General features: G+C 39.9%; 2 protein-coding genes across 3 annotated transcripts in view; one reads left to right on the forward strand and one right to left on the reverse strand.

The window, feature by feature from the left end:
• LOC122561329 (metal transporter CNNM4) overlaps window positions 1–9,429 on the forward strand; it is a 111,623-nt gene extending 102,194 nt beyond the window's left edge. For both annotated transcript variants that reach the window (XM_043713034.2, XM_043713035.2), the window contains one exon: window positions 918–9,429. In XM_043713034.2, coding sequence (XP_043568969.2) covers window positions 918–997 — 80 coding nt within the window. In that variant the 3' untranslated portion in view covers window positions 998–9,429. The remainder of the gene's footprint in view (window positions 1–917) is intronic.
• Window positions 9,430–19,699: 10,270 nt separating this feature from the next.
• Window positions 19,700–26,333, reverse strand: part of got1 (glutamic-oxaloacetic transaminase 1, soluble) — a 55,974-nt gene continuing 49,340 nt past the window's right edge. The window contains exon 9 of the mRNA XM_043713033.2: window positions 19,700–22,453. Within this exon, the coding sequence (XP_043568968.2) occupies window positions 22,308–22,453 (146 nt within the window). The 3' untranslated portion in view covers window positions 19,700–22,307. The remainder of the gene's footprint in view (window positions 22,454–26,333) is intronic.

The raw sequence follows: 26,333 nt of genomic DNA on the forward strand, positions 1-26,333 counted from the left end.
CAATTCTAGTTTAGGAGCTGATACCCTCAGTCCTTCAATTCACAGAGAGATGTAAGCTGTAGTAAATGAGCACTCTTGGTCTCTATTTCATTGTGAGTGTCACTGGCAAGGTCAGCATTTGTTTACCCATTCCCAGTTGGCTTTGAGATGTGATGCTGAATGGTCTTGAGCTCTGGCAGGCTGTGTGGTTTATGAATTTGGAATGCTTGTCCCCTGCACTGAATGGCCACAATGACCCTACACAGCTGTGCTGCGCCAAGTGCCCGTGTCTGAAAGCAGGGAGCCCAATCGGGTTCCAAACTAGTTTTACTCCACTCGGCCATACTGCCACTCCAGGCTGTTAGCTGCATAGAATTCCTGTTCATAAAATGATGAGTCAGTGAACACTTCAAAAATTGAGAGAAGGGACCATTCCCACTCAGCAGTTACTAATGTAGTCATTTAGGGACTGTGAAAATAAGTGTAACACCTTGCAGCATCAAATGAAGATGGTTGGAATTTCTTATATTAGCCAGGTACAACTCTCTCACATGTTGCACTTGTGGACTGCAGTGTTGGTATTATTCATAAATACAGTCATACCATTTTCAGCAAACAGCCAAATGTATGGCAGTGTGTCTGGGATCATATGTAGACCAGACCAAAGAGAAATATCAGGTTTCTTTCCTTGAATTAATTCTGAACCAAGCGGATTCAACATAATTTCATGGACATCATTACAGATTCCAGCTTTTTATTCCAATTGTATTGAATTAATTGCAATTAAATTCCCAACTCATGGTGGCATTTTAACTTCTAATCTCTGGATTATTAGTCCAGACCTCTGAATTACTAGTCACTATACTGCCTTGCTTCAGGATTTGCATGAACGCACATTTTCCAAAATTTACATTTTTTGTTCTTGTGAATCTGTGCAGGTGGCAAAAAGAGGAAGCCTTCCAGAGACAGTGAGAAAAGCCCTGAAGAGAACGTAAATGCACCTCAGCTAAAGATCTGACATCTCCAGCAAGGTTAAAACCACGCTGATGGGCTGCAAGACAAATCACTCACTGGTTACAAATCATTCCTGACACTCGAGCCCAGCCAATAGAAGCTGCAATCTTAGGAGATTGGCAGGGTTTGTAATCATGAAACAAAACTACAACAGTGACAGCATGGCCCAAGCCACAGTTTTTCTTGTTTGGTACTTTGAATTAAGAATTTAACTTTTGCATGTTTTTCCATCTATTCGTTTTACTTAAGAGGAACAAACTACACTGAATTTGAATTAGGTGATTTCAGCATTTTATGCAATTTACCCAAAGGATCATACAACAAAATGTGTTTTTATTTTAATGAAGGTCTCTCTTTGTGTCAGCCTAACCTGATCTCCCCTCATTTTATCCTGGGTGTGCTGCAATATTATAAACACCCCATTCTGTAACACATTCTGGCGTATGTTTCAGGAGTATAACACCTCTCAGGTTTCACATAGCATTGATGCTCCATTTGAGCAATGCTTTTTAGAATTCATGAGTCAACAATGAGCGTCTTCCATGCAGCTTTGTCTTCTAAGGCACCTCTCCGGGTCAAAAAGGGGGACAGGTTTCTTCGGGTTCTACTGGATTAGCAAACATTCCTAGTGAAATGATCGTTGTATTCTGAAATTTCAGTAGAAATTGTGTATATAGGAAACCTAAGTGTTACGATTACAATGTCACTATCAAAGCAACAGGAAATCTTGCCCCTCCATGTGTCACCCTATTTAATATTCAGAAAGCATGTTCCAGCCCAAATCACTGCAGATTGAGTGCTGTTCTTATGGATTCTATTACCTCTGAAGTTCTTCAGGTAAATATTTTTATTGTGATTAGTTCAGATGTATATTGTCGAGTGATTAATATTTAAGATGTCTCTGCTGCTTCAGAAGCATTGATCTAGGCTCTCACCATAGCTTTGCAATAGTTACTTACTTTCCCCAGAACTATCCTCTAGGCAATAGCCAAGGCAAAGTATCCATTAGTTGCAAATGAATATCATTGCTGTATATGAGTGACTGTCGACATTCTTATACAGGACGTTCTTATTCTTTTCTGTATCACTGCACTGTTATCTATTTCAAACCTCTCTCTCTGAAGCACAGTCTCAGAAATGCCTGGCCTGCGATTTTGTTCTTAGTGCCCTCTCAACCTCTACACATTTTGTGGCATAAATTCCCTGCCTCATGCCATTACTATACATTACTGCAGACACTGAGTTTCCACATCTTTTATGTTTATTTGTCCACAGTTGCACCCACTTCAGGCAATGCCATCTCAGCGCCAAGTTGTACTGTTGGTACAGGCATCCAACCACCAGTTTAGCAACGAATAATAATCCAAGAATTAGTAGCTTTCATGGAACTATTACCCTGCAACAATTGCTGCCTTCAGGGGAAGAAGGAGAAATTGTATGGAAGAATGGACTTTTGCATTGAAGTAAAATTGAAAACGTTTGTTACTTTAAATAATTTTTGACCTGATATATTATGCATAGATAGGATTGTGATTTTTCAACACTGCTGATATTTATGCTGCACCTACCACCCAATTAACCAGCCTTTACTCTATTCTTTCTCCTCCCCTCTCTCCCTACCAAGCATTGAATTAGTGATTAACTATGGTATTCAAAGGCATTGTTCCTGAGCCTGTAGGTTTTAGAGAGTTTTGCCCACAGAGTTTCTGGATGTGTGATCAATAATGACACAGCAAACGTTCTGGATGTAGGTTTGCTGGCTGAGCTGGAAGGTTCATTTTCAGATGTTTCATCACCATACTAGATAACATCATCAGTGAGCCTCCGGATGAAACACTTGTGGTATGGCCCGCTTTCTGTTTGTTTCCTTGGGTTGGTGATGTCATTTCCTGTGGTGACATCATTTCCTGTTCTTTTTCTCAGGGAGTGGTTCCTCTGTGCTGCAGTGTGGTGGCTTATTGAAATAATGTTCTAATGCAGCTTCGTTTGTGGATGTTGGGATGATTGCTTCTGTAGTTCAGTATGTATTGTTTTCCTGTAGACGCTGGTTTGAAATTCCCCATTGACTTTTCGCTCTACTGCGACATCTAGGAATGGCAGTTTATTGTTGTTTTCCTCATCTTTAGTGAATTTTATGCCAGTAAAGGTGTTATCGATGGTCTTGAAGGTTTCCTCTAATTTGTTTTGTTTAGTGATGACAAAGGTGTCATCCACGTAGCAGACCCAAAATTTGGGTTGGAAGGTTGGCAGAGCTGTTTGCTCAAGTCTCTGCATTACTGCCTCTGCTAAGAATCCTGATATTGGTGTTCCTTTGGTTTGTCTCTAGTGGGTGGTAAGGCATAGGTCCATTAGCTTGACGACATTGTCCTTGCTGATGAAGTTGGTGGTGTTTCGTGCATGTTTCTTTGATTCTTCTAATAATGTAGTCAGTGTTTCCTTGGACAGGTTGATTTTGATGGATGTGAACAGGGCTGTTACGTCAAAGGAGACCATTATTTCATCATCTTCTATCTTGTCGTCTTTGGTCTTCAGGAATTCTTGGGTGGAGTGGATGGAGTGGCCCGAGTCTTCTATAAGTGTTTTAGTCTTTGGTGTCGCTCCTTGGCCAACCTGTAGGTTGGTGTATCAGGTAGCCAGACTATGGGTTTGAGGGGGACTCCTGGTTCGTGAATTTCGGATAATCTGTAGAAGCGTGGTGTGTGGGATCCATCTGGTTTCATTTTTTGGAAGTCAGTCTTTTTTATTTCTCCAGATTTCTTCGTTTTTTTTGAGTAGAGCTGTGATTCAGTTCTCTAGTTGTGGGGTCAGGTCTATCACTACTTGTTGGTATCTGCAAGTAGTGTGTTCACTTTCTCAATGTAATCTCTTTGACTTAAAATGACTGTCAAGCATCCTTTGTCTGCAGGTAGCATAACAATTTTTTTTTTTTAGTCTTTCAAGTGCTTTCCTTTCTTGTGTATTGAGTGTGTTTCCTTCCTTTTTCCTGCTTAAACCATTTCCAAAATACCTTGCAAGAACTGTAACAAAAACTACATTGGACAAACCGGCAGAAAACTAGCCACCAGGATACATGAACATCAACTAGCCACAAAATGACATGACCCTCTCTCACTACTACACTTACATACGGATGAGGAAGGACACCACTTCGACTGGGACAACACATCCATCCTAGGACAAGCTAAACAGAGACACAAACAAGAATTCCTAGAAGCATGGCATTCCCACTGGAACTCTTATCAACAAACCCATTGACTTGGATCCCATTTACCACCCCCTGAGAAAAAGAACCAGAAATGATGTCACCACAGGAAATGACATCACCAACCTACTGAAGCCCAAATACATAAGTAGAAAGCAAGCCATGCCACCAGTGTTTCATCTGGAGGCTCACTGATGATGTTATTAGTAAGGTGACGAAACACCTGAAAATGAACCTTCCAGCTCAGCGAGCAAATCTACATCCAGAACCTCAAACTGAGCTGCAAATCTCAAAACTTGCTAACACAGCAATGGTTGTAGATTCATCACTGAACAAATGTACAAACTGCATATCCCTTTAACCTACGAGATTTAAAGATTGGGAAATAAACTGATGGGACTGAAAATCCGTGAATTAGAGGCACATTATGTAGAGAACAGAGGAAAGAGAGATGGAGAGGTGAAAAGGATTTGACTGTGAGTTACCAACAAACATTGTAATGTCGTATCCAGGCAAGATTCCCCAGTTTGTTCCACTTTCAGGTGGGATGTTTCACATCACTAAATCCCATGGTAAGGAGGGATGAATTGGATCCTCTTGATTATTCACCTGCCCCATTGGTGGGTGGCAAGGTTAATTTATAAAGGATCCCTTCCCTTTTGGATATCTTTCTCCAAGACCGAAGGCTTTTCTGAATTAACAAAGTGTAAGAGTAAATTTATTCATTACTAAATGTAGGAAGAAATAGCACACCCCACATAGACACAGAGTAGAAATAAGAAGATAGTCCAAAAAATAAAAAAAAGTATAAAAAGATCGGTCTCTGAAAAGTACACACACACAGACATTGTAGCTGGTCGCCTTGACATTGGCTGTATAAAAAAAACTTCCTTCTACTACCGATTGCAAGACGTTGGGAGTTTACTGGGTAATTAATTAATGTGCAAATGCAGCTACGTTTCACAAATGTTGAGCACGGGATGCCTGCCTTGGTTAGTTGATTTATGCCAATGTGATGGTGGCTACAAAGAGTTGGTCTTAGTTCCCTGGGCTGGGAAAAGAGTTTAGCTGGTTGAGGGGGGAGAAATTTAGCCAGTGATCATGAGTGGAAAATAGATATTGGGTCATGACTGAATTCCCAGCCTGTATTTACTCCAAGATTTACAGATAGACTTGGATGAGATAACAGAAGACCACTAACCAATGTAACGATTTAAAGGTGAACAAAGTGTATTGACTCATGCAGAAATGCAAAGCAGATCAAACCATTCCCTAGAAAGGAATGGTAAATTGATGTTTCTGGGGTAATAGTTTACGGGAATTCGAATGGCTGAGTCCCTCTAGTCAAACTCTGAGATTTCTGACAATAGGCTACGCCTAAAACATGTGACTTATCTTTCAGCTGCTGATGACTTTCTTTGCCCTTCTAACATTTTCTCATTTTTCTAAATTCGGATTTTTGCTAATTATCTGACCACATGTACTCTGTACTTCCAACAAAGAATCAGTAATCTAACCTAATCTAATCTAATCAATTTCACGAGATGGGTTGCTTCACAGTAGCAAACCTTTAAGAAGCTTTCAATGCAATTCAGAAAGATATTATTTAAAGTCAAGGCTCTTCATGGTGATTTACCCCAATGCGAAGGGAATAAAATGCTGCTAATTCACAATAAGGATTCACTGAGGTGAATGTTTAGTTGAACTTGAGGTGATGTCAAGACTGAATTCAAAATAAAAATATTTATAGTTTGTTTATTCTGTTCTTGAATATTTAACTAATTTTCCACTTAGCTGAATGTCACCGTGTCATACCGGATCAGCATCTGGTAAGGCAATGAAAAGAAATGGAAAAATCAAAGACATGAGTCATAGTTATACAGCACAGAAACAGACAGTAACTGAAACAATTTAGGAGAGGCGGTAGGAAGGCTAGTTTTGCTCTCAGCTGGACAATGATTTAAATAGGCTTACGGGCAGGAAACTAAAAATAACATTTGACACTGCCTGTATGTTCTTACCAACCTTCTCAACTAATACGTAACTGTGCATGAAGAGTACAGGTTAGGGTTAGTCTTTTACAGCTGCATTCTGGCCCGATAGGGAGATTGTGGCTCAAGATCTGACGTTTGCTGAAATAATTCATTGCAAATTTTAGTTGTGAGAGCCTCCAGATTGTAAGGAAGAGAACTGAGTAGAAAGGAGGAATTGCTTCTATCTTTACAAAATCAGTCGTTTGAAGAAAGAATGAAATTCTTTTAATGAAAAACAGAGGAGCGTATGACTTTGAGATGTGCGTTTTCTAAGAATGCAACTTGATTGTTGTTGAGGAGAGAACCTTTTTTTTTTGCCAAAGGAAATATAACTCCCAGGCCACTGGTATATGGATTACAGAAATGCCCCACTTAAAAATTACAGTGCCTGCAACTTCAGGTTACAACAAGCGATGTGATGGCATCCTGTTGTAAGTTAATACCATAACCTTCAAAGTGAAGCAATGGAAGTTTCCCCTTTTGTATCATAAACCCAAAGAAGGGAATTAAATTTACCTAGAGAATTGGAAATCATTCATAAAATAATATCCTACATCTCATGTTGAAAGATTCTAAACTTTAAAATGGCCCTTCTCAGAATGCATATCAGGAAAGTTTGGGAAAGTGGGTAGGAAGAAGCAAAGCCTTTTAAAGAAATATTTAGAAGTTATTCATCTTTTATTCAACTTTGATTCTTGTGTACTGAGTGTAAGCTTATCCATGAAAATCTCCTCTGGTAACCAGACAGCTATTTTTACAAACTTTGGCTTATGTCACAATTGGGTACTTTTTACAACTGACAACCAAGTGGTGGGATCATCTTCTAGGGACTTATGAATAAATCAATGCACCCAATTCATGCAGATTGCAAATTGACCGTACCTCTCTCCGCAGTCCACACTCCAATTCCTGATGTGTTCCTACCACACCAATTGTATGTGAAATTGAAGTAAAATTTATATTCCCATATATATATTAATTGGGTTAATGAACCTCCGCTCACAGTTTTAATGTAGATTTTGTGCTATCTTTGAGACCTGTGTTTAATATCAGGATTCACAGCTATGATTGGTAAAACGGTGCAAACGGAGTGGATAGTACAACTTCTGGGAACTATCCAATCACCCATTTATTTAACAGCTTAACGTAAAGATGCTGTACAGAATGACTAATGAAACTGATGCCAGGAAGGGGATATTAGAGCAGTTGACTGAACATTTAGATCAAATCTACTGCCTTTGAGAAGATTTTTATAGAAGGAAGTGAAAAGAGTACCGAGTTTTCCATCCTACTAAAGCCAGAGGGAAAATTTAAGATGAAGAGAAATATATTCATGTACAGTTTTGCCAACTGCAATCCTCGATTAGAAGCCCAGTCGTGTATTTGTTTCCTTCACTGACCATGACTAAGGCGTGAACAATTACACTAAGCATGATGAAGGTTAGCTGTGGTTACAGTTTTGTGGGCAAGTTATTTGTTATATGTACGCACAATAATCATTTTAGAAATAGTTTGTGCTTGTTTTAAACTGCTTTGGTCCCTGAAAGCGAAGTGTATGAAAGGTTACTTTTGACTTTATTAATATTTACCATTTTGAGGAGGAGAGGATCAGTGATCTGAATTGAACTTGGGAAATGTTGCAGATATTCATTATATTTTGGATTTTGTTGTTGAATCAGTTCTTGCTCATCCTCAGGTTTTGCTGATGGGTAATCTTGAGTCTTGATCAGGTTTCCTTTTAAGACTGCTAACCTGGGAAAGTGATGTAAATGGAACATCATGCGGTCACTTAGAGACTAATTGCCAAGTAAAGATTTCTTCAGTTTGGCAATTGCTTGTAAATGTTAGTGTGTTTCCTTCTAAGAAATGTCAGCCTATCAAGGTCAGAAAAACCAGCAAGAAAAGTGTTAAGACTTGTACATTTTTGTGCTTTTAGCACAGTGATGTGCAACAGGTGTGCAATGTGGAAGATTGTTTTAAATAACAAGTAAATCATCCATGGTTTTTGCATTATGTGCAATAGTTTTAATATATTGTGAGTAGTATTTAAAGCTTGGTTTAATGCTTTCTAAATAATCAATGTGCTTGGATTTAAAATTCTGCTTGTCATATGGAAAAGAACACCATATGATTTTCATTGGCTAGTATATGGGTGTGAGACATAATCTCAATGCCCAGGGCATTATCAAGAGAACATTAGACCCATAGGGACCATAATGCCTATTGACCAGATTAATTATGTAATTAGGAGGAGATACTGTGGGCATTTCCACAAAACCACAAAGGCTAATGGGCACACTTTCCAATCCATCCTATTTTCCTTGGTTGGAAAGCTGCTGATTAGGGCTTAACAATTTAGAATTATTACCAAAAGTGAAGCGAGATAGTAAAATAAATTGCAATACACCAAGTTTGGAATACTTTAGGGAGTTGTTGAGGAAGAGATCATTGTGGATCTCTTTTAAGGATAAAGTGCAATTAATATTTGAAGTTAAGGAAGATGCAGGGCTTTTGGGGGAGCACAGGACAATATGATTAGTTTGGATGTTTAAACCAAGAATTGCCAGAGACATTGGGGTTGAATAGGCTCCCTGTGCAATAAAACTCTGGTTCTGTACTCCGATGGGGTCAGAATCTACCAATTCCATTGCAACATAAAAACAAATTTTATAAGGTATTTATTAAGAAAATGAATAGCAGGTAAAGAAAATCTGCACCAAATCCAAAGGAATTCATGTAGAAGATGAGAGAAATGAAGGGCAAGGGACTTGGGAACAATACAACTGCTTTGTTTCAAGATTGAACCCAATCTAATCAAATAGCATGTGTTTCCAATGCTACTCTTACAACATACAGCACAAAGTTACAAGGCATGCATTATTTTTTATAGAGATCTTATATGATGGCTCATATTGAGATATAGGAGAGCATACAGCAATACTATTTAAAATGTGCTTTCAAATGCATTAATCAAATGAGCACTTTGATCATTTGTGCGAGAAAAATTATTGCATGCATTGTGCTCTTAGATTCACTGGATAATTGACAAATACGCTACCTCCAAAAAGTTAAAATTCGTATTTATTTTTATGTATTTTTTTAAAACAACTACTGTTCCACCCTGATATTGTTGAAACCTAACTGTTGTAAATGTAAATGTTGACTTGGTAAACTAATTAAATTCCAAGTATCTGGCTGTCATTCTCTGTTCATTACTGAGTCATTGAAAAGTCAATGGTATCACAATAGCGTAGATTCTGTTGTCTCTTTAAATTCAGTGATAAGAATTTTTTAAAATGTCTTAACAGTCGCCATACTATCAAATTATTTGGTCATTCACTACCTTACTGCCGAGATTTTATTGATCCAGAAAGGTTTGCCCAGATAAGTCGATCAATTCAAAATTCAAAAGTTCTATTTTTTAAACAGCCTCAAATTTTGGCTGCTGTACCAGAATGTATAGATAACTTGGCCAAGACTTTCTCACCTCTACAATTTCTTGGTTTCAGCTTTGACAACTGTTGAAATGTCAGGAAGCTGGCAGAGCAAGGTAACTGAAGCCATCCGTTACTAGTTATATTTGTTGGCAAAGATCCTGATTCTGCTCTGCCCCTCAACCAAAAACAAAATGATGCTGGAGTGATCTAATTTTTGGAGTGGATGTGCCAGGTATTTACCATTTACCAAGATTTCAGTGAATTGAATGAACAGTCTGCAAGTTGGTTCTACTGGTTGAGGGCAAACGAATGTTTCATAAAATAGTAGTTCTTTGACTTACCCCTGAATCATTGGAGGATGTGGTCTTGTTTAGCATCTCAGAGAACATAGAACATTACAGCACAGTACAGGCCCTTAGGCCCTCAATGATATGACAGGTCGGCGCAACAATCTGAAGCCCATCTAACCTACACTATTCCATGTACATCCATATGCTTGTCCAGTGACGACTTAAATGTACTTAAAGTTGGCGAATCTATTACAGTTGCAGGCAAAGCATTCCATACCCTTACTACTCTCTGAGTAAAGAAACTACCTCTGACATCTGTCCTATATCTATCACCCCTCAATTTAAAGCTATACCCCCTCGTGCTCGCCATCACCATTCTTGGAAAAAGGGTCTCCCTGTCCACCCTACCTAACCCTCTGATTATCTTATATGTCTCTATTAAGTCACCTCTCAACCTTCTTCTCTCTAACGAAAACAGCCTCAAGTCCCTCAGCCTTTCCTTGTAAGACCTTCTCTCCATACTAGGCAACATCTTAGTAAATCTCCTCTGCACCCTTTCCAAAACTTCCACATCCTTCTTATAATGCAGTGACCAGAACTGTACACAATACTCCAAGTGCGGTCGCACTAGAGTTTTGTACAGCTGTAGCATAACCTCATGGTTCCAGAACTCAATCCCCTTATTAATAAAAGCTAAAACACTGTATGCCTTCTTAACAACCCTGTCAACCTGGGTGACAACTTTCAAGGATATGTGTACCTGGACACCGAGATCTCTCTGCTCATCTACACTACCAAGAATCTTAACATTAGCCCAGTACTTTGCATTCCGGTTACTCCAACCAAAGTGAATCACCTCACACTTGTCTGCATTAAAATCCATTTGCCACCTCTCAGCCCAGCTCTGCAGCTTATCTATGTCTCTCTATAACCTACAACATTCTTCGTCACTATCCACAACTCCACCGACCTTAGTGTCATCTGCAAATTTACTAAACCGTCCTACTATGCTCTCATCCAAGTCGTTTATAAAAATGACGCACAACAGTGGACCCAACACCGACCCTTGTGGTACACCACTGGTAACTGGACTCCAGGATGAACATTTCCCATCAACCACCACCCTCTGTCTTCTTTCAGCAAGCCAATTACTGATCCAAACTGCTATATCTCCCACAATCCCATTCCTCCGCATTTTGTACAATAGCCTACTGTGGGGAACCTTATTGAACGCTTTGCTGAAATCCATATACACCACATCAACCGGTTTATTCTCATCTACCTGTTTGGTCACCTCAAAGAACTCAGTAAGGTTTGTGAGGCACGACCTAACCTTCACCATGCTGACTATCTCTAATCAAATTTATTCTTTTCTAAATGATTATAAATCCTATCTCTTATAACCTTTTCCAATACTTTACCAACAACTGAAGTAAGGCTCACTGGTCTATAATTACCAGGATTGTCTCTACTCCTCTTCTTGAACAGGGGAACCACATTTGCTATCCTCCAGTCTTCTGGCACTATTCCTGTAGACAATGACGATTTAAAGATCAATGCCAAAGATTTGGCAATCTCCTCCCTGGCTTCCCAGAGGATCCTAGGATAAATCCCATCCGGTCCAGGGGACTTATATATTTTCACACTCTGCAGGATTTCTAATACCTCTTCCTTGTGAACCTCAATCCCACCTAGCCTAGTAGCCTGTATCTCAGTTATCTCCTTGAAAACATTGTCGTTTTCTAGAGTGAATACTGTTGAAAAATATTCATTTAGTGCTTCCCCTATCTCCTCTGACTCCACACACAACTTCCCACTACTATCCTTGATTGGCCCTAATCTGACTCTTGTCATTCTTTTATTCCTTAAATACCTATAGAAAGCCTTAGGATTTACCCTGATCCTATCCGACAACAGCTTCTCATGTCTTCTCCTGGCTCTTCTGAGCTCTCTCTTTAGGTCTTTCCTGGCTACCTTGTAACCCTCAAGTGCCCTAACTGAGCCTTCACATCTCATTCTAACATAAGCTTCTTCCTCTTGACCAGAAATTCCACTTCCTTCGTAAACCACAGCTCCCGCGCTCTACAGCTTCCTCCCTGCCTGACAGGTACATATTTATCTAGGACACACAGTAGCTTTTCCTTGAATAAGCTCCACATTTCTAATGTGCCTATCCCCTGCAGTTTCCTTCCCCATCCTATGCTTCCTAAATCTTGCCAAATCGCATTGTAATTGCCTTTCCCCCAGCTGTAACTCTTGCCCAGTAGTATACACCTATCTCTTTCTATCACTAAAGTAAACATAACAGAATTGTGATCGCTATCACCCAAAGTGCTCACCTACTTCCAAGTCTAACACCTGGCCGGGCTCATTACCCAGTACCAAATCTAGTGTAGCTTCACCCCTTGGCCTGTCTGCATACTGTGTCAGGAAGCCCTCCTGCATACACTGAACAAAAACTGACCCATCTATAGTACTCGTACTATAGTGTTCCCATTCAATATTTGGAAAGTTGAAGTCCCCCATGACAACTACCCTGTCTCTCTCACTCCTATCGAGAATCATCTTTGCTATCCTTTCCTCTACCTCTCTGGAACTATTCGGAGGCCTATAGAAAACTCCCAACAGGGTGACCTCTCCTTACCTGTTTCTAACTTCAGCCCACACTACCTCAGTTGACGAGTCCCCAAACATCCTTTCTGCAACTGCAATACTGTCCTTGACCAACAATGCCACACCTCTCCCTCTTTTACCATCTTCTCTATTCTTACTGAAACACCTATATCCTGGAACCTGCAACAACCATTCCTGTCCCTGCTCTAACCATGTCTCTGAAATGGTCACAATATCGAAGTCCCAGGTACCAACCCATGCTGCAAGTTTACCCACCTTATTCCAGATGCTCCTGGCGTTGAAGTAGACACATTTCAAACCAACTTCTTGCTTGCCAGTGCCATCTTGCGTCCCTGAAACTTGATTTTGGACCTGCCTACTCTCAACCTTTTCGATACCTTTTGGTTCCCATCCCCCTGCTGGATTAGTTTAAACCCACCCCAATAGCCTTAGCAAATTCCCCCCCCCCCCCCCCCCCAGGATATTGGTTCAGATGAAGACCATCCTGCTTGTAGAGGCCGCACCTACCCCAGAAAGAGCCCCAATTATCCAAGAATCCAAAACCCTCCCTCCTGCACAATCCCTGTAGCCACGTGTTCAACTCCTCTCTCTCTCCCTATTCCTTCCCTCACTAGCACATGGCACGGGCAACAAACCAGAGACAACAACTGTTCGTCCTAGCTCTAAGCTTCCATCCTAGCTCCCTGAATTTGTCTTAAATCCCCATCTCTCTTCCTACCTATGTCATTGGTACCTATGTGGACCATGACTTGGGGCTGCTCCCCCTCCCCCTTAAGGATCTCAAAAACACAATCAGAGACATCACAAACCCTGGCACCTGGGAGGCAACACACCAACCGTGAGTCTCTCTCATCCCCACAGAACCTCCTATCTGTCCCCCTAACAATGGAGTCCCCAATGACTACTGCTCTGCTCCTCTTCCCCTTTCCCTTCTGAACAGCAGGGACAGACTCTGTGCTAGAGCCCTGTACCCTACTGCTTTCCCCTGGTAAGTAACTTCCCCCCCCCCCCCCCCCACCCCCCTCGCCAACAGTATCCAAAACGGTATACTTATTGTTGAGGGGAATAGCCAAAAGGTTCCCTTTCCGTCCCCTGACTGTAACCCATTTGCCCTTTTCTTGTACCTTAGGAGTGACTACCTCCCTGTAACTCCTCTCAATAACTCCCTCTGCCTCCTGAATGATCCAAAGTTCATCCAGCTCCAGCTCCAGTTCCCTAACGTGGTTTTTGAGGAGCTGGAGTTGGGTGCACTTTCCGCAGATGTAGTCAGCAGGCACACTGGTGGTGACCCTTACCTCCCACATTCTGCAGGAGGAACATTCTACTGCCCTAACCTCCATTCCCACTATTCTAAATTCCCAAAGAGACTGTTTGAAAAAAAAAGGGATAAAAAAAACTCGTTACCTTACCAAGCTGGTGCACAGGTCCTTTTTTTTGGTCAGAGGAGGAGGATGGGTAGGAGACACTACCCGAGTAATGTTTTGGGCAACGCAACCACACAAATACATGACTTCCCAGAAGTCCTTCGCTCCTCCCTCTCACCTCTCGGCAAATGGAGGCCCGACTCCCGAGGTAAGTCCCTTTTAATGCAGGAAAACTCACCCTACCCGGCAGCCCTCGTTTCATCTCTCCTTCTCTCCTCGCCACTCTGGCAAAATGGTCATGAAAAGGATGAGTGGATAGGCCATGTGGTACAATAACAATTATTAGATTCCGTACAGTATGGAAACAGGCCCTTTTGGCCCAACAAGTCTACACCCACCCAGATGCATTACCCTACCCTATATTTACCCTGACTAATGCATCTAACACTATGGGCAATTTAGCATTGCCAGTTCACCTGACCTGCACATCTTTAGATTGTGGGAGAAAACCACAGCACCTGGAGGAAACGGAGAGTGTGCAAATTCCACACAGACAGTCGCCTGAGGCAGGAATCGAATCCGGATCCCTGATACTGTGTTCCGGATTCGATACAAATGGTATTTTGATACTCCTGCGAAGCGCTTCTTTGATGTTTCCTCCAGTGTTTTGTGGACTGCACAAAACACTATATAGGACAAACGGGAAGACAGCTAACAATCCGCATACATGAACATCAACTAGCCACGAAACGACACGACCAGCTATCCTTAGTAGCCACACACGCAGACAACAAGCAACATGAATTCGACTGGGACAACACTACTATCATAGGGCAAGCCAGACAGAGAACAGCCAGGGAATTCCTAGAGGCATGGCATTCATCCACAAACTCCATCACCAACCACTACAGCGGACAGTTTGAAACTGACAACCGGAAGCGGCAGGGACAGACCACTATAAACACCGGAGGATCAAAGAAGCGCTTCGCAGGAGGCTCCCAAGCACTGATGATGTCGCCTAGCCAGGGACGAAACGTTTGCAACAAAAACTTCCAGCTCGGCGAACAGAACCACAACAATGAGTACCCGAGCTACAAATCTTCGCACAACCTTTGGAATTTTGATACAAATGGTAACCACTACAACAGCCATGTTCTCAATTGTTTATAAGCTTTGGCTACAAAGCATTGCACTTTTGTGTATGCTTTGAAACTGAACATTTGTATGTTTTATATTTCCTTGATATCTGTTGATTAGACCAATGGCCACTGCAAAACTTCAGACACCTTTACAGCCCAACATGTGTACACAGCCTAAGTTATACACTGGAAAGATTGTCCTTTATTAGATTTTCATAAAATTATGAAGTATAATGTATTTGGTTTAATTGAGTTAACAACCAAAAGGATAACCTCAGCTGCACTTTGATTATATGCCACAAAAACAACATATCACGAAACATAATTACGTTGTCTTTATTACGTTACAGCAGAACTTAATCAAAGCACTTTTAAGTCCTCTGTGGCACTAATGCACAAGTACAACTAGGAAATATTTGGTCAAACTCCAGGGATTTAATGAAAATATTCCACCACTGTACATGGCTTACTAGAGCAAGAATATTCTCATCATAGTTTTGGTTGTGTGCATACAACGCTACCTGTATCAGAAAGAGATTCCATTTGTCAAGATTATCATTCTTCCAATTGTTTTTCTTTAACTAACTAATGCTTCAAATCATTTTGTTCCACAATAGCTTTCTGTCCTAAAATCAATTTGCCGCATCGTGAAAGGAATTGACTTTCTATGCTCTTAATTCTGCATTTACTAGCATACCATTTGAATCTTTCAAGAGTAACACACGGATTAATTTAATTATCTTTTCATCAAGGAAATCATAAAATCATGAGTGGCATGGGTAGGGTAAATAGACAAGGTCTTTTCCCTAATATGGAAGAGTCCAGAATCATAGATTTAGGGTGAAAGCGAAAAAATTTAAAAGGGACCAAAGGGGTAACTTTTTCATGCAGAGGGTGGTGCGAGTATGGAATGAGCTGCCAGAGGAAGTGGTAGAGGTTGGTACAATTACAACATTTAAAAGGCATCTGGATGGGTGTATGAATAAGAAGGGTTTAGAGGGATATGGGCTAAGTGCTGGCAAATAGGACTAGATTCGATTAGGATATCTGGTCAGCATGGAATAATTGGACCAAAGGGTTTGTTTACATTCTGTACACCTCTATGACTATGACTCTAAATGAAAACAGGGTTCTGATCATTCAGTCTGTTACTCAAAATTATTCTCTCCCAGAACAAGAGTTTGTCTTTATATTTTTAATACCTTGTCTATATGAAGAATTATCAAACTAAATTTGGTGTAGACAGTATAATGGTACTGTCCCTAAACTAGCAATCTAATGGTCCCAGTTAATACTCTTGAGAACAGCTGGTGGATATTAAAGTGCAATAATTATATACAGAATTAAAAGTTCCCTGCTCTTGAGAGAAGGAAATCTGCCACTTTTTCTGTCTGACCTACATGTGGTTCTATTTCCACAGCATTATGAGCTGATTCTGAATTGGCCTTTGCAATGGTCTAGCAAGCTTCTCAGTTCATGCGATAGGCTATAAATGGCCTTGCCAGACATCACGCACATCCCATGAAAATTTTGATATAAGGCATCTAACTCTGTGAATGCTGATGTTCTGAAATAAAGACAGAAATTGCTGGAGAAACCCAGGAGCTGTGGAGAGCGAAACAAGTTTAGTTCCAAAGAAGAGTCATATTGGGCTTGAAACTTTTTTCCCCTTTGTGGGGAATGAAGGTGTAGAAATGGCTCTGTGCTACCACTGCGAGGCACTATTCGAAGACAGTTGCTGAATTGTGTATTTACAGGCCATGACTGCAGTCAGGATTTGATGTGCTATAATCAATTGTCATATGAAGGTCTGCTGAAAAGAGGGAGCAAAAAAATAAACTAGGAAAGCCAACAATGAGGGGAAAGTACTGCTAAACAGGATGTAGGTTTGCTCGCTGAGCTGTAAGGTTCATTTTCAGATATTTTGTCACCATACTAGGTAATATCTTCAATGAGCCTCCTGATGAAGCTTCAGCCAGAGGCTCACTGAAGATGTTACCTAGAATGGTGACAAAATATCTGAAAATGAACCTTCCAGCTCAGCGACGAAACGTACATTCAGAACCTCAACCTCAGCTACAGATTTTCTCAAAACTCATTATTAGTGCTAGACAAATGGATTTCACTGAAGTGAAGTTCAGGAAGAATGTGGATGTGTTTGGCAAAGGAAAGGTATTGAAGTAAAGAATAACAGTTGTAGAAATGAGGGTAATTTTAATCTTTAACTTTTGTGGACAATGGGTGGTATTGCCTTAACTGGCCCAACCTCCCACCCCATACAAAAAATACACCTTTCCCTACTTGTGTTTGAGTACAAAAGTAAGGTTTTCCAACCCTGCCAATAATATTGCCTTTTTATGCTATCAAAACCATTGCAATTACCTCCAAAGTATTTCAGAATTCCAAATCCTAACCTCTCAAGTCAGAAAAGTCTACACTCAGTGCATGGCACAATCTATAAGTCAGTCCTAACTCCTCAGCAACAAGATATTTGCACATTTTAATTATGGAATTTTGTTGAATTGCATCTTAAATAAATGTAAGTCACTACAGGGAAAGAGGGGGAGAGAGATGACTGGTGGCGAATTTAATGAGGGTCACAATATCTCTGGTAAGGGGAGAGGTTGAGAAGAGGAATCCTTCAGGGTAATTTCAGCCAGTGCAGGAATTGAATCAGCAATTAACATCACTTTGTATTGCAAACAAGCCAACTGAGCAAATCAATCCCTTTGTGGTATACTACAGGATGATGGAAAGGGGTACAACTACAAATGCAAAGAATTTGCTGAATCTTCTGGAGCTCAAAATGTCTTGATTTTTGCAACAGCAGCTTTAAATTCGATATTAGGCCCACGATCAAAGAAATATGCACAAGCATTGGAGCACTAGGCTCCATTCCAGGTCGAGAACAAAGAACAAAGGCTGAAAGCATAAATAGCAAGAATGTTTTAATTGACTGCTCATTTTATCAAGGGTTGAATTTCTCTACTCAATCAGGAACAGGTACAGGAAGGATGGCCTGCCCCTAACCAAATGCGAATTGAAAGTATTGGCGGAAAGTCAGAATCTGAGATTTATTGAAATAAAAGGACAAGAGACTGATATTTTATTTTCAGCAACATGATATCCCCCTCCCATTAAATCAAAATGATCAAAGAATTTTTTCTTGAACTGTTTGAATTGAGAAAGGTTAACTGGAAAGAGTATTAACATTGTACAATTGCTATCATACATTACTGGCATCACAGACAGATAAAAGCAGTATCCAAGATGGTAAGAATATTAGAATTGACTATGCAAAGCAATGGTGTTTTTAGTGAGGGACTGATCACAGGGGCTGATCTGCATTTGGATTAAATGACAGCTTGGTGCACGACTGACCCGATTACTAATAGCTGAAGAACTGAGAGATTCCATTGAAAAGTAACCCATGTCAAGTGCAACATGAAATGTATGATGTTTCATGTGCATCCAAGAGTCTCTCTCACCTTGAGCATGAAAAGTATGACTGAACTGCCAAGAGTCCAAATGCAAGGACCTTCTGTCCCTTGATCTTGCATTTGCTTACTGAACTATTCAGATGTATTTTGCCATGTGCTAAATGGTAATTAACAGCAGAGGCAAAAGGACAAAGTGTAATTTTCATTGCTGATTTCTACAAAGAATAGATAAAAATTGTTATTTGACAATCTTGTTGGTAATATAGATTATTCAGGTAAGGAAGCATCTGAATAACAAGGACACCCACATCAGGCTTATTTATTGACTTGATTCTGCCTTCAACACTCTAATTCCAACAAAACCTGAGACCTCGGACTCTGCTTACCACCTCCCCAATCCTTCAATGGGATACTTTACTCCCTAGTACGTCTTACCTGGTTATCTGGATAAATTGGGGAAGTTAGTAAATTTCTCTGCTGTTTCACCCTTGAGAATTGATGGAGCAAGTTATCTTTTTGGTACAGAACTCTGCTCGAAGCCAGGCCCACCATTGAAGCCTTTCTCAAGTCACTTGTGCCAAATGTTTTCATGATCTTTCCACTGAGTATTAACTGGTTTCATTAACATTGAGGAGCAATGATGTTAGAACTTGGCTTTTCCACACTAAAAATTTGTTGATCTCGTTTTGAACTTAATGACTGATCTTACATAGCCCTCCAGGGTAAAGAGTTCAAAAAGACTGGTCCCTGAAGAAATTTCTCATCACAGTCCTAAATGGACCACCCCGATTATGACCCTTCTTCCTCCTAGCAAAGTTTATAACTTTATACTTACCCATATTATATTCCATCTCCTGTGCTTACTGAGCCCAAATCCCACCGAAGCCTCTTTGCCTTCTCCTCACAATTTATACTCCCCCCATGCCTTGCATAATTTGCAAATTATGCTTAGTCCCCATTTCTGAATCATTGACGTAGATTGTGAGCAGCTGGATCCCAAGAACTGATCCTTGCTTTACCCCACAGCCTGTCAATCTGAAAATCACACAATTATTCCTGAACATTGCTTTCTGTCTGTTGACCAATTGGCCAAGCCTTCAGCTACCAGTTTCTCTATAAGCTGACAACAGTTCGAGATCTGCCAGCATCACCCAAAGCCTCAGAATAAATGATTAGAACCATAGTTTTAATTTTTTTTAAATGTTGTGTTGCTTTTAATGTGACCAGTTACATCTTATAGATTAATTAAATGAAATTGTTGATTATCCACATTTATATACATTCCATAGAGTCTTTTAGAGACATTCATATAAGAAGCTGACAACCGTATACATAATAGGATTGGATCACTAGTGCACTTGCTTTTTGATTTATAGCAATTCAATAAATTACCAAATGTTAAAAATCAATTAAATGTCAGACAGAGGATTTTATCAGATGGTCACAAGCAAATAACTGAAGATGAATTTTTCTCTGCTCAATACCAACCAAAGGGTCATTGTAATAATGATTAAATTAGAAATGAAGTGTTACTACACAGAAATTACAGTCAACATGATAAATACAGTCTTCCCTGTAGCAACTGGAAGGTGGCATGATGGTATGCAGTCAACCACAATCTGGTTACATTCATTAGCTGTTAATCAGAAGATATTTGGTATTACCAATGCCCACTATCTTCTACTTAATTAATCTTAGTACCATTACTAGTCAACAGTTATAGATTTAAAACTGCATCATTGGGAAGTGGACCAGAAACCGTAAACTTTATTCCAGACAACAGTCACCAATCTTGGCACATTATTAGCTACACAGTCCATATGATTAATGTGCAAAACTTCAAGGATATCTGATAGTTATCAACTCATTTAATACTTGCTATATTGCTATATAAATTAGAATCATGGAAAGTGTTGGTACAGTATCCTACTCTGCCAGTCTTTCGGTCCACACTAGTTAATATGCTGCAATCGGAACCTATTCATCACTCTATTCATCAATTCTGACACCTCATATCTATATAATAAAAAACTGAATTTGCTTTTCATTTTCCAAGATTGGACGGGTAACTGATAATTGGCTCATTCTAGGTGCTCACAACTGGACAATTTTAGCATATTTAGAACTTGATCAGCAGTTGTACCTTGAATATTATAATATGCTGTCAGATGTTCCAAACACTTGTCACTAACGTCATTTCTTCAAGGAGAAAGCTTTTTGGCTTAATTTGTTGTCTAATAATTACTGTGAGCATCATGTCTTCCAGATGCAACCTTATGTCTACACTTCACATTCGCTACTTTTCTCACTTAACCTTTTATGAGGCCTGAAAATTGTTGCAACCCTTCAGTGGGAACTGAGAGAGCAGGGGTGTGAAGGAGCAAGTTGGCCTGTATAAAGGTGACAGGATGGGAGGGAAACCCTGTGAGAAGGTGGAGCTCAGCTTCGGCCCTTACTGCCTTGCAGGTCAAGACACACTTGGTGTCACGATGCCTATACTGGGAAGCCCGACCTTCCAGCTATCAAAACGTAGCTTGTGGACTGATGTCTTCAAACATCTGCACAATACGTGATTGTGGTTCCATTCGAACAATATACACCCTCCCTAACATCATCCATCTTGATACCACTCCTGTGGTAACATTTTTTGAATTATCACAAAAAAGTCTAGATTTTAAAAAAAGAAAATGCCTTTTTTTTTCGTGGCAAAACCTTGGAAACAGAAATTAGAACATAATTTTTTTTGGCACCTTTTGTTGGAGGGTTTGTTTACTTAGAAAGGGAGATATTTTTGATCATGAAACTGCACTTAGGAAGGACTTTAAAGGAAAACATTCATTTTTAAAAAGACAAGAAGTGATTAGCTGCTTTTCTACAAATTATTACATTTGCAGTTAGTTGTCCAATCAAAAAAAAATGAAAATCTAGCCAATCTAACGGGTACATAGAGTAGACTGTCTGCTCTGGAGCAGTCATTTGGGAAACAGAGAGTGGAAGTTTCTTCAAAGAGATTCAAATCCTTGCTTTGCATCAAGCAAGAGTGTTTTCACGTGGGTGCTTTCACGTGGTTATAGAAACATTGGTCTGAATCATGCATTTTCAAAAATGGATCATATCACAGATCGTTCATTGACCCAGACTGTTCATCTTAATGGAGAACTTTTAATATGTTTTAAGCTACATCATTGGAACCCAGGGTTCATTAGTTCAACATGATTCTTGTGCCTTTATACTGAAAATCTCTTCCATTTATGTAAACCCAAGTGTCCTGTTATACACTTACAGAAATACAGAGGCATTATGCAGATAAAGAACGTGAAGCTAAGTGATACAGGAGCTGGCTATTTAATAAGCCTGGGATATGGGGGTAAAGGTGGAAGAAGGAAGTGGGGTAAGAACAGAGAAAAAGAGAAAAATAGATGGGACTGGACACGAATTGTTCATTTCTGTTAAAATTCACAGGCATCATCTGAAACATTCTTAAGCATATCTATTATTTTTTAATTAAAAGTGTAATTGTAAGGATAAAATCAGGAAAGATACTGAGCCAAGAAGGAAAGCTCAAATAATGAGCATCTCTGTGTTTACTTTATTATTTCTCAAATCCAGGGCTTTCCTTTACCAATTAACTTGTTAAATTAGGCAGAGGATAGTGGAGGGAGGCAGACCAAACAAAATACCCCCTTCCCTCTCCAGGTACACACACACACACACACACACACAATCACATCTACAAGCAAGTTGCTTCAGTGGCCACATTGTCAAGTGAGTGAGATTACTGGCACTGGCTGTTCTTCACTGCTTCGTGAATGGATTCTGCCACATAGTCCAAGTTGCCAGAGGTCAAGCCGCACATGTTGATACGGCCACTGGCCATGAGATAGATATGCTTCTTCTTTACCATATAATCAACTTGGGAAGCTGAAAATCAAAACAGAGAAAAAAGAGAAAGGATCAGAATCTGCTTAGTAGGGTGTTTGTCATTTGCTCAGTGATTTCTGTTGCTTACATATTACACAGTTTAATCGTGTCTCAGAAACCAGACATCACCAGTCAACTTGGAGATACGCAACTTCTTATAAAATCTTTCAGAAAGCTAGTAAAACAAAGACTGTGAAATTGGCTTCAATTTATGTTTTCACACCATGAATTTTCAACAAGAATTCCAGTGGAATCCCTTTCCCCTGTCCTTTGGCAGCAGCATTATCCAGTTAATCATTTCCATAAGTCAGAAGGTAAAACTTGAGCGAAGAAACAATCTAGGACAATACTTCATTGCAGCGATGCAGGTGGGGTCATCTTTTGGATTAGGTGTCAGACCTAAGTTCCCAGGGAAATATTTGAAAGGGGAACTTTTTAAAAAAAAATGGGGATTGTTAGCAGAGTCCCTTTCAATATTTGCTTTTCCTTGCATTTGTCAGTGGTAAGACTGGTACAGAAGTTGACAGATCTCCAGACCTGCAGCTAGTTACCCCTCACAAAGAAATGCTAGATAACACATGGAGTTCCACCTTGGGGCAGTTATACAACAGAAAGCAGTTGCCTTCCCAATCAAGGCAATAATGAAGCTATGCAGTAGAGAACTGATGACTTCTACCTACGAAAGAGTAGCCTGAACAGAAAAAACATAGGACTTATGAGCACTATTAGGCCATTTGAACCTTCAAGCCTGCTCTGCTATATAATAGGGTCATGGGTGATCTGGTTGTGATCTCAACCCTTTTGTTTTCTGTTCCCTACTGCCTCTGGCTCTGTTCTCTACCAAAGTCAAATCCAGCCTCCACTATTTTTTGGGGAAGAGAATTCTGCAGACAAACAACCCTCAAGAGAAGACAATTTTTTCACATCTAAGTCTTAAAAGGGAGATCTCACACTGAATATAAACAAAAATATAACGTTAAGAGAACAAAATCCATATGCTAGAACTACCCAAATGTTAAATTTCCAACTTAAGCAGCAACATTTCCTGACTTGCAACCAGGATTCTAAGAATACTATGTTTAGAAACAGAAGTACTGAAGGTTCAATCTCATGAAGGTCAAAGATATTTGAGAATTCCTTAGAGTGAGATAACAGCACAAACACACCACACATTACTAGATGGGGCTTACACTTCAAGGACTTGCTGCAAAAACTGGTACAAAACAGTTCAGTCTGCTCAGCCAAAACATGAACTTTCAACACTAGTAACTGGTAGATGTTTCAAATGTTCAGAAGGTGCCTGGTGAACTGAGAACTTCTAGTTTAAAATGATCAATGCTAAAAAATGCAACTAAACACTGTTGCAAAATCATAAGAAGCATATTGTTTCAAAAGTTTTGAAATCTGGATAGAAGAGATGAGAAAAAGTATGGCCATATCAGCATTGGGTGGATAAAATGATTAGATTAGATTAATTACTTACAATGTGGAAACATGCCTTTCAGTCCAACAAGTCCACACCGACCCGCCGAAGAGCAACCCACCCAGACACATTCCCCTGCATTTACCCCTTCACCTAACACTATGGACAATTTAGCATGGCCAATTCACCTAACCTGCACATATTTTGGACTGTGGGAGGAAACCGGAGCACCCGGAGGAGTACTAACCACTGTGCCACCGTGCCGCCCATGTTAAAGTTCAGTCAGTCCAGTTCAACTGAAAGATTTCAGGCTGGGTGCAAAATATGTATTTGTAAAGTAACTATTTGTAAATCAAAATGTATTCTTGTACCAAACGCTCAGAAATAAGAAACAAAGATATTACAATGCGAAGTTCACAGCTATGAAATTTTTAGAAGTATGGGACTATTTTTGACAACCTTTCATTTCTTACACATTCAGATCTCAAATTTAGAAAGTCAAGCTTGATTGTTGAGTACACAATATTTAGACTTAATAGTTTAAATTAAGAGTGTGCTGCATTGCTAAGAGATGTGGTCAAATCCAGGGTAAGTGTTCTCACTCAAAGTCAAAATTCCATAGTGCTATTTAATAGAGGATGGCTTGTCCAGCATTTATCCCTTAGGCTCACCATCCTGCTAGATATAGAAATAGCTCAATTCTGAAAGGTCATTTATCTATCGCAAATCTGAAGTGGGTTTCTCAACATCACTTTCAGATACCTGGGATATTTTTATAAATAGGAGGAGACACTGCTTGGCAGCCGTCAAAAGATCCTGGTGGTATGTTATGTGTACATCTAATTGACTCCTTCAGGGCACCAAAACAGACGCTCTCAACAGACTCTCAAATTGCATAAGATCCTTTGCTAAGCCAAACAGTCTGCTTCCCATTAATAAAAGTATGATGTAGTTTTTTCTCTCTTCCTTGTTTTTTTTAAAGTATTAAGTTCTCGGGTCCTTTGTGAATCTACAACTATCCAAAACAAAACACACAGCGGTACAGCTGGATGGCATTACTGTTTTAAGTATTGTATGATATATAGACTCACTGGACAAAGGTATATGGATCAATTAGTACAGTTGTTTGTATTTAAAAAGTCTAAAAGAGTGAAACCAAACTTAATGGGATCTATTGGAAACCCAGTGTGCCTGTGAATGATGTGTGCTGACAAGGGCATCCTCCACTGCAACAACACTTGGACTCACTGCAGTTTTCAGTGAGAATACTTGCACCAAAGCCATGGAGGATTACCTTTTTCATGATTAAAATGAATAAATCAGAAAGTTTACTACAATATGAATCAATTTTATACATCATGATGTTGTCAAGGATGATTCATGGCTGCAGGCAGGTGTGTGGTGAGCGTAAAGCAATGTGCAAACGATGCACTTAAATTGGTCCCCAGCACATCTTCAGGAAGTCTCAAATCATTTCAAGTAGAATAAGTTACTGCTGAACTCTAGTCACAAACATAGCCAAATCCAGTACGTGTCAATTTATATACAGTGAGATTCCACAAACAGAAAATAAGATGAACGAGCACAATCAGTTTTTGGCACTGTTACTGGAGGAAAGAATGCTAGTCAAGATATTAAGGGAACTTCATTGTTTTGTATATTGTGACAGACTCTGTAACAACCTCCTGAGGCCAGAAGAAAATGCCGAGTGTTTAATTTACTGTCTCACCTGAAAAACAGAAAGATTCTATGCATTGCATTGAGACATAGACTATTAACAGCCACTTCATGACAGTGAAGACAGGAAGGTTTACATGGCAAGTGAAAACAGGTCAATCAATATCCAAGAACAGAAGGTCAAAAGTTTCAGTTGAAAACTTTCAACGGGTCATGCTTGGGAAAAGGTTATTATTCCTAAAGAAAGTTCACCAATCACACAATCTGATGGAGAGCTATGATATAGATCAGGGCTAATGTTATGGCACTATCCCCAATCAATGTGCAACTCTTGATGTGGGGCTTTCAGTGGACCATAAGATAAAGGAGCAGAATTACGTCATTTGGCCCATCAAGTCTGCTCCATCATTCAATCATGACTGATATGTTCTCAACCCCATTCTCCTGTCTTCTCCACGAAACCTTTGATCCCTTACTAATCAAGAACCTATCCATCTCTGTCTTAAATATATTCAACAATTTGGCCTCCAACAGCTTCTGCAGCAATGAGTTCCATAGATTGATCACCCTATGGCTGAAGATATTCCTCCTCATCTCAGTTCGAAAGGGTTACCCCTCAACTCTGAGGTTATGCCCTTGAGTCCTAATTTCTCCTACTAGTGAAAACATCTTCTCCATGTCCACTCTATCCAGGCCCCTCCAGAACTGATGTAGTTACCCAGATATTTTGGGCAAGGGTCAAACATTCAACTTGAAAGTGCACCATCACTGAGTGTGTCT

This window comes from Chiloscyllium plagiosum, unplaced genomic scaffold (assembly GCF_037043375.1).
Source record: "Chiloscyllium plagiosum isolate Xiang-an unplaced genomic scaffold, Cpla_swu_hap1 HiC_scaffold_22, whole genome shotgun sequence".
NCBI lineage: Eukaryota > Metazoa > Chordata > Chondrichthyes > Orectolobiformes > Hemiscylliidae > Chiloscyllium > Chiloscyllium plagiosum.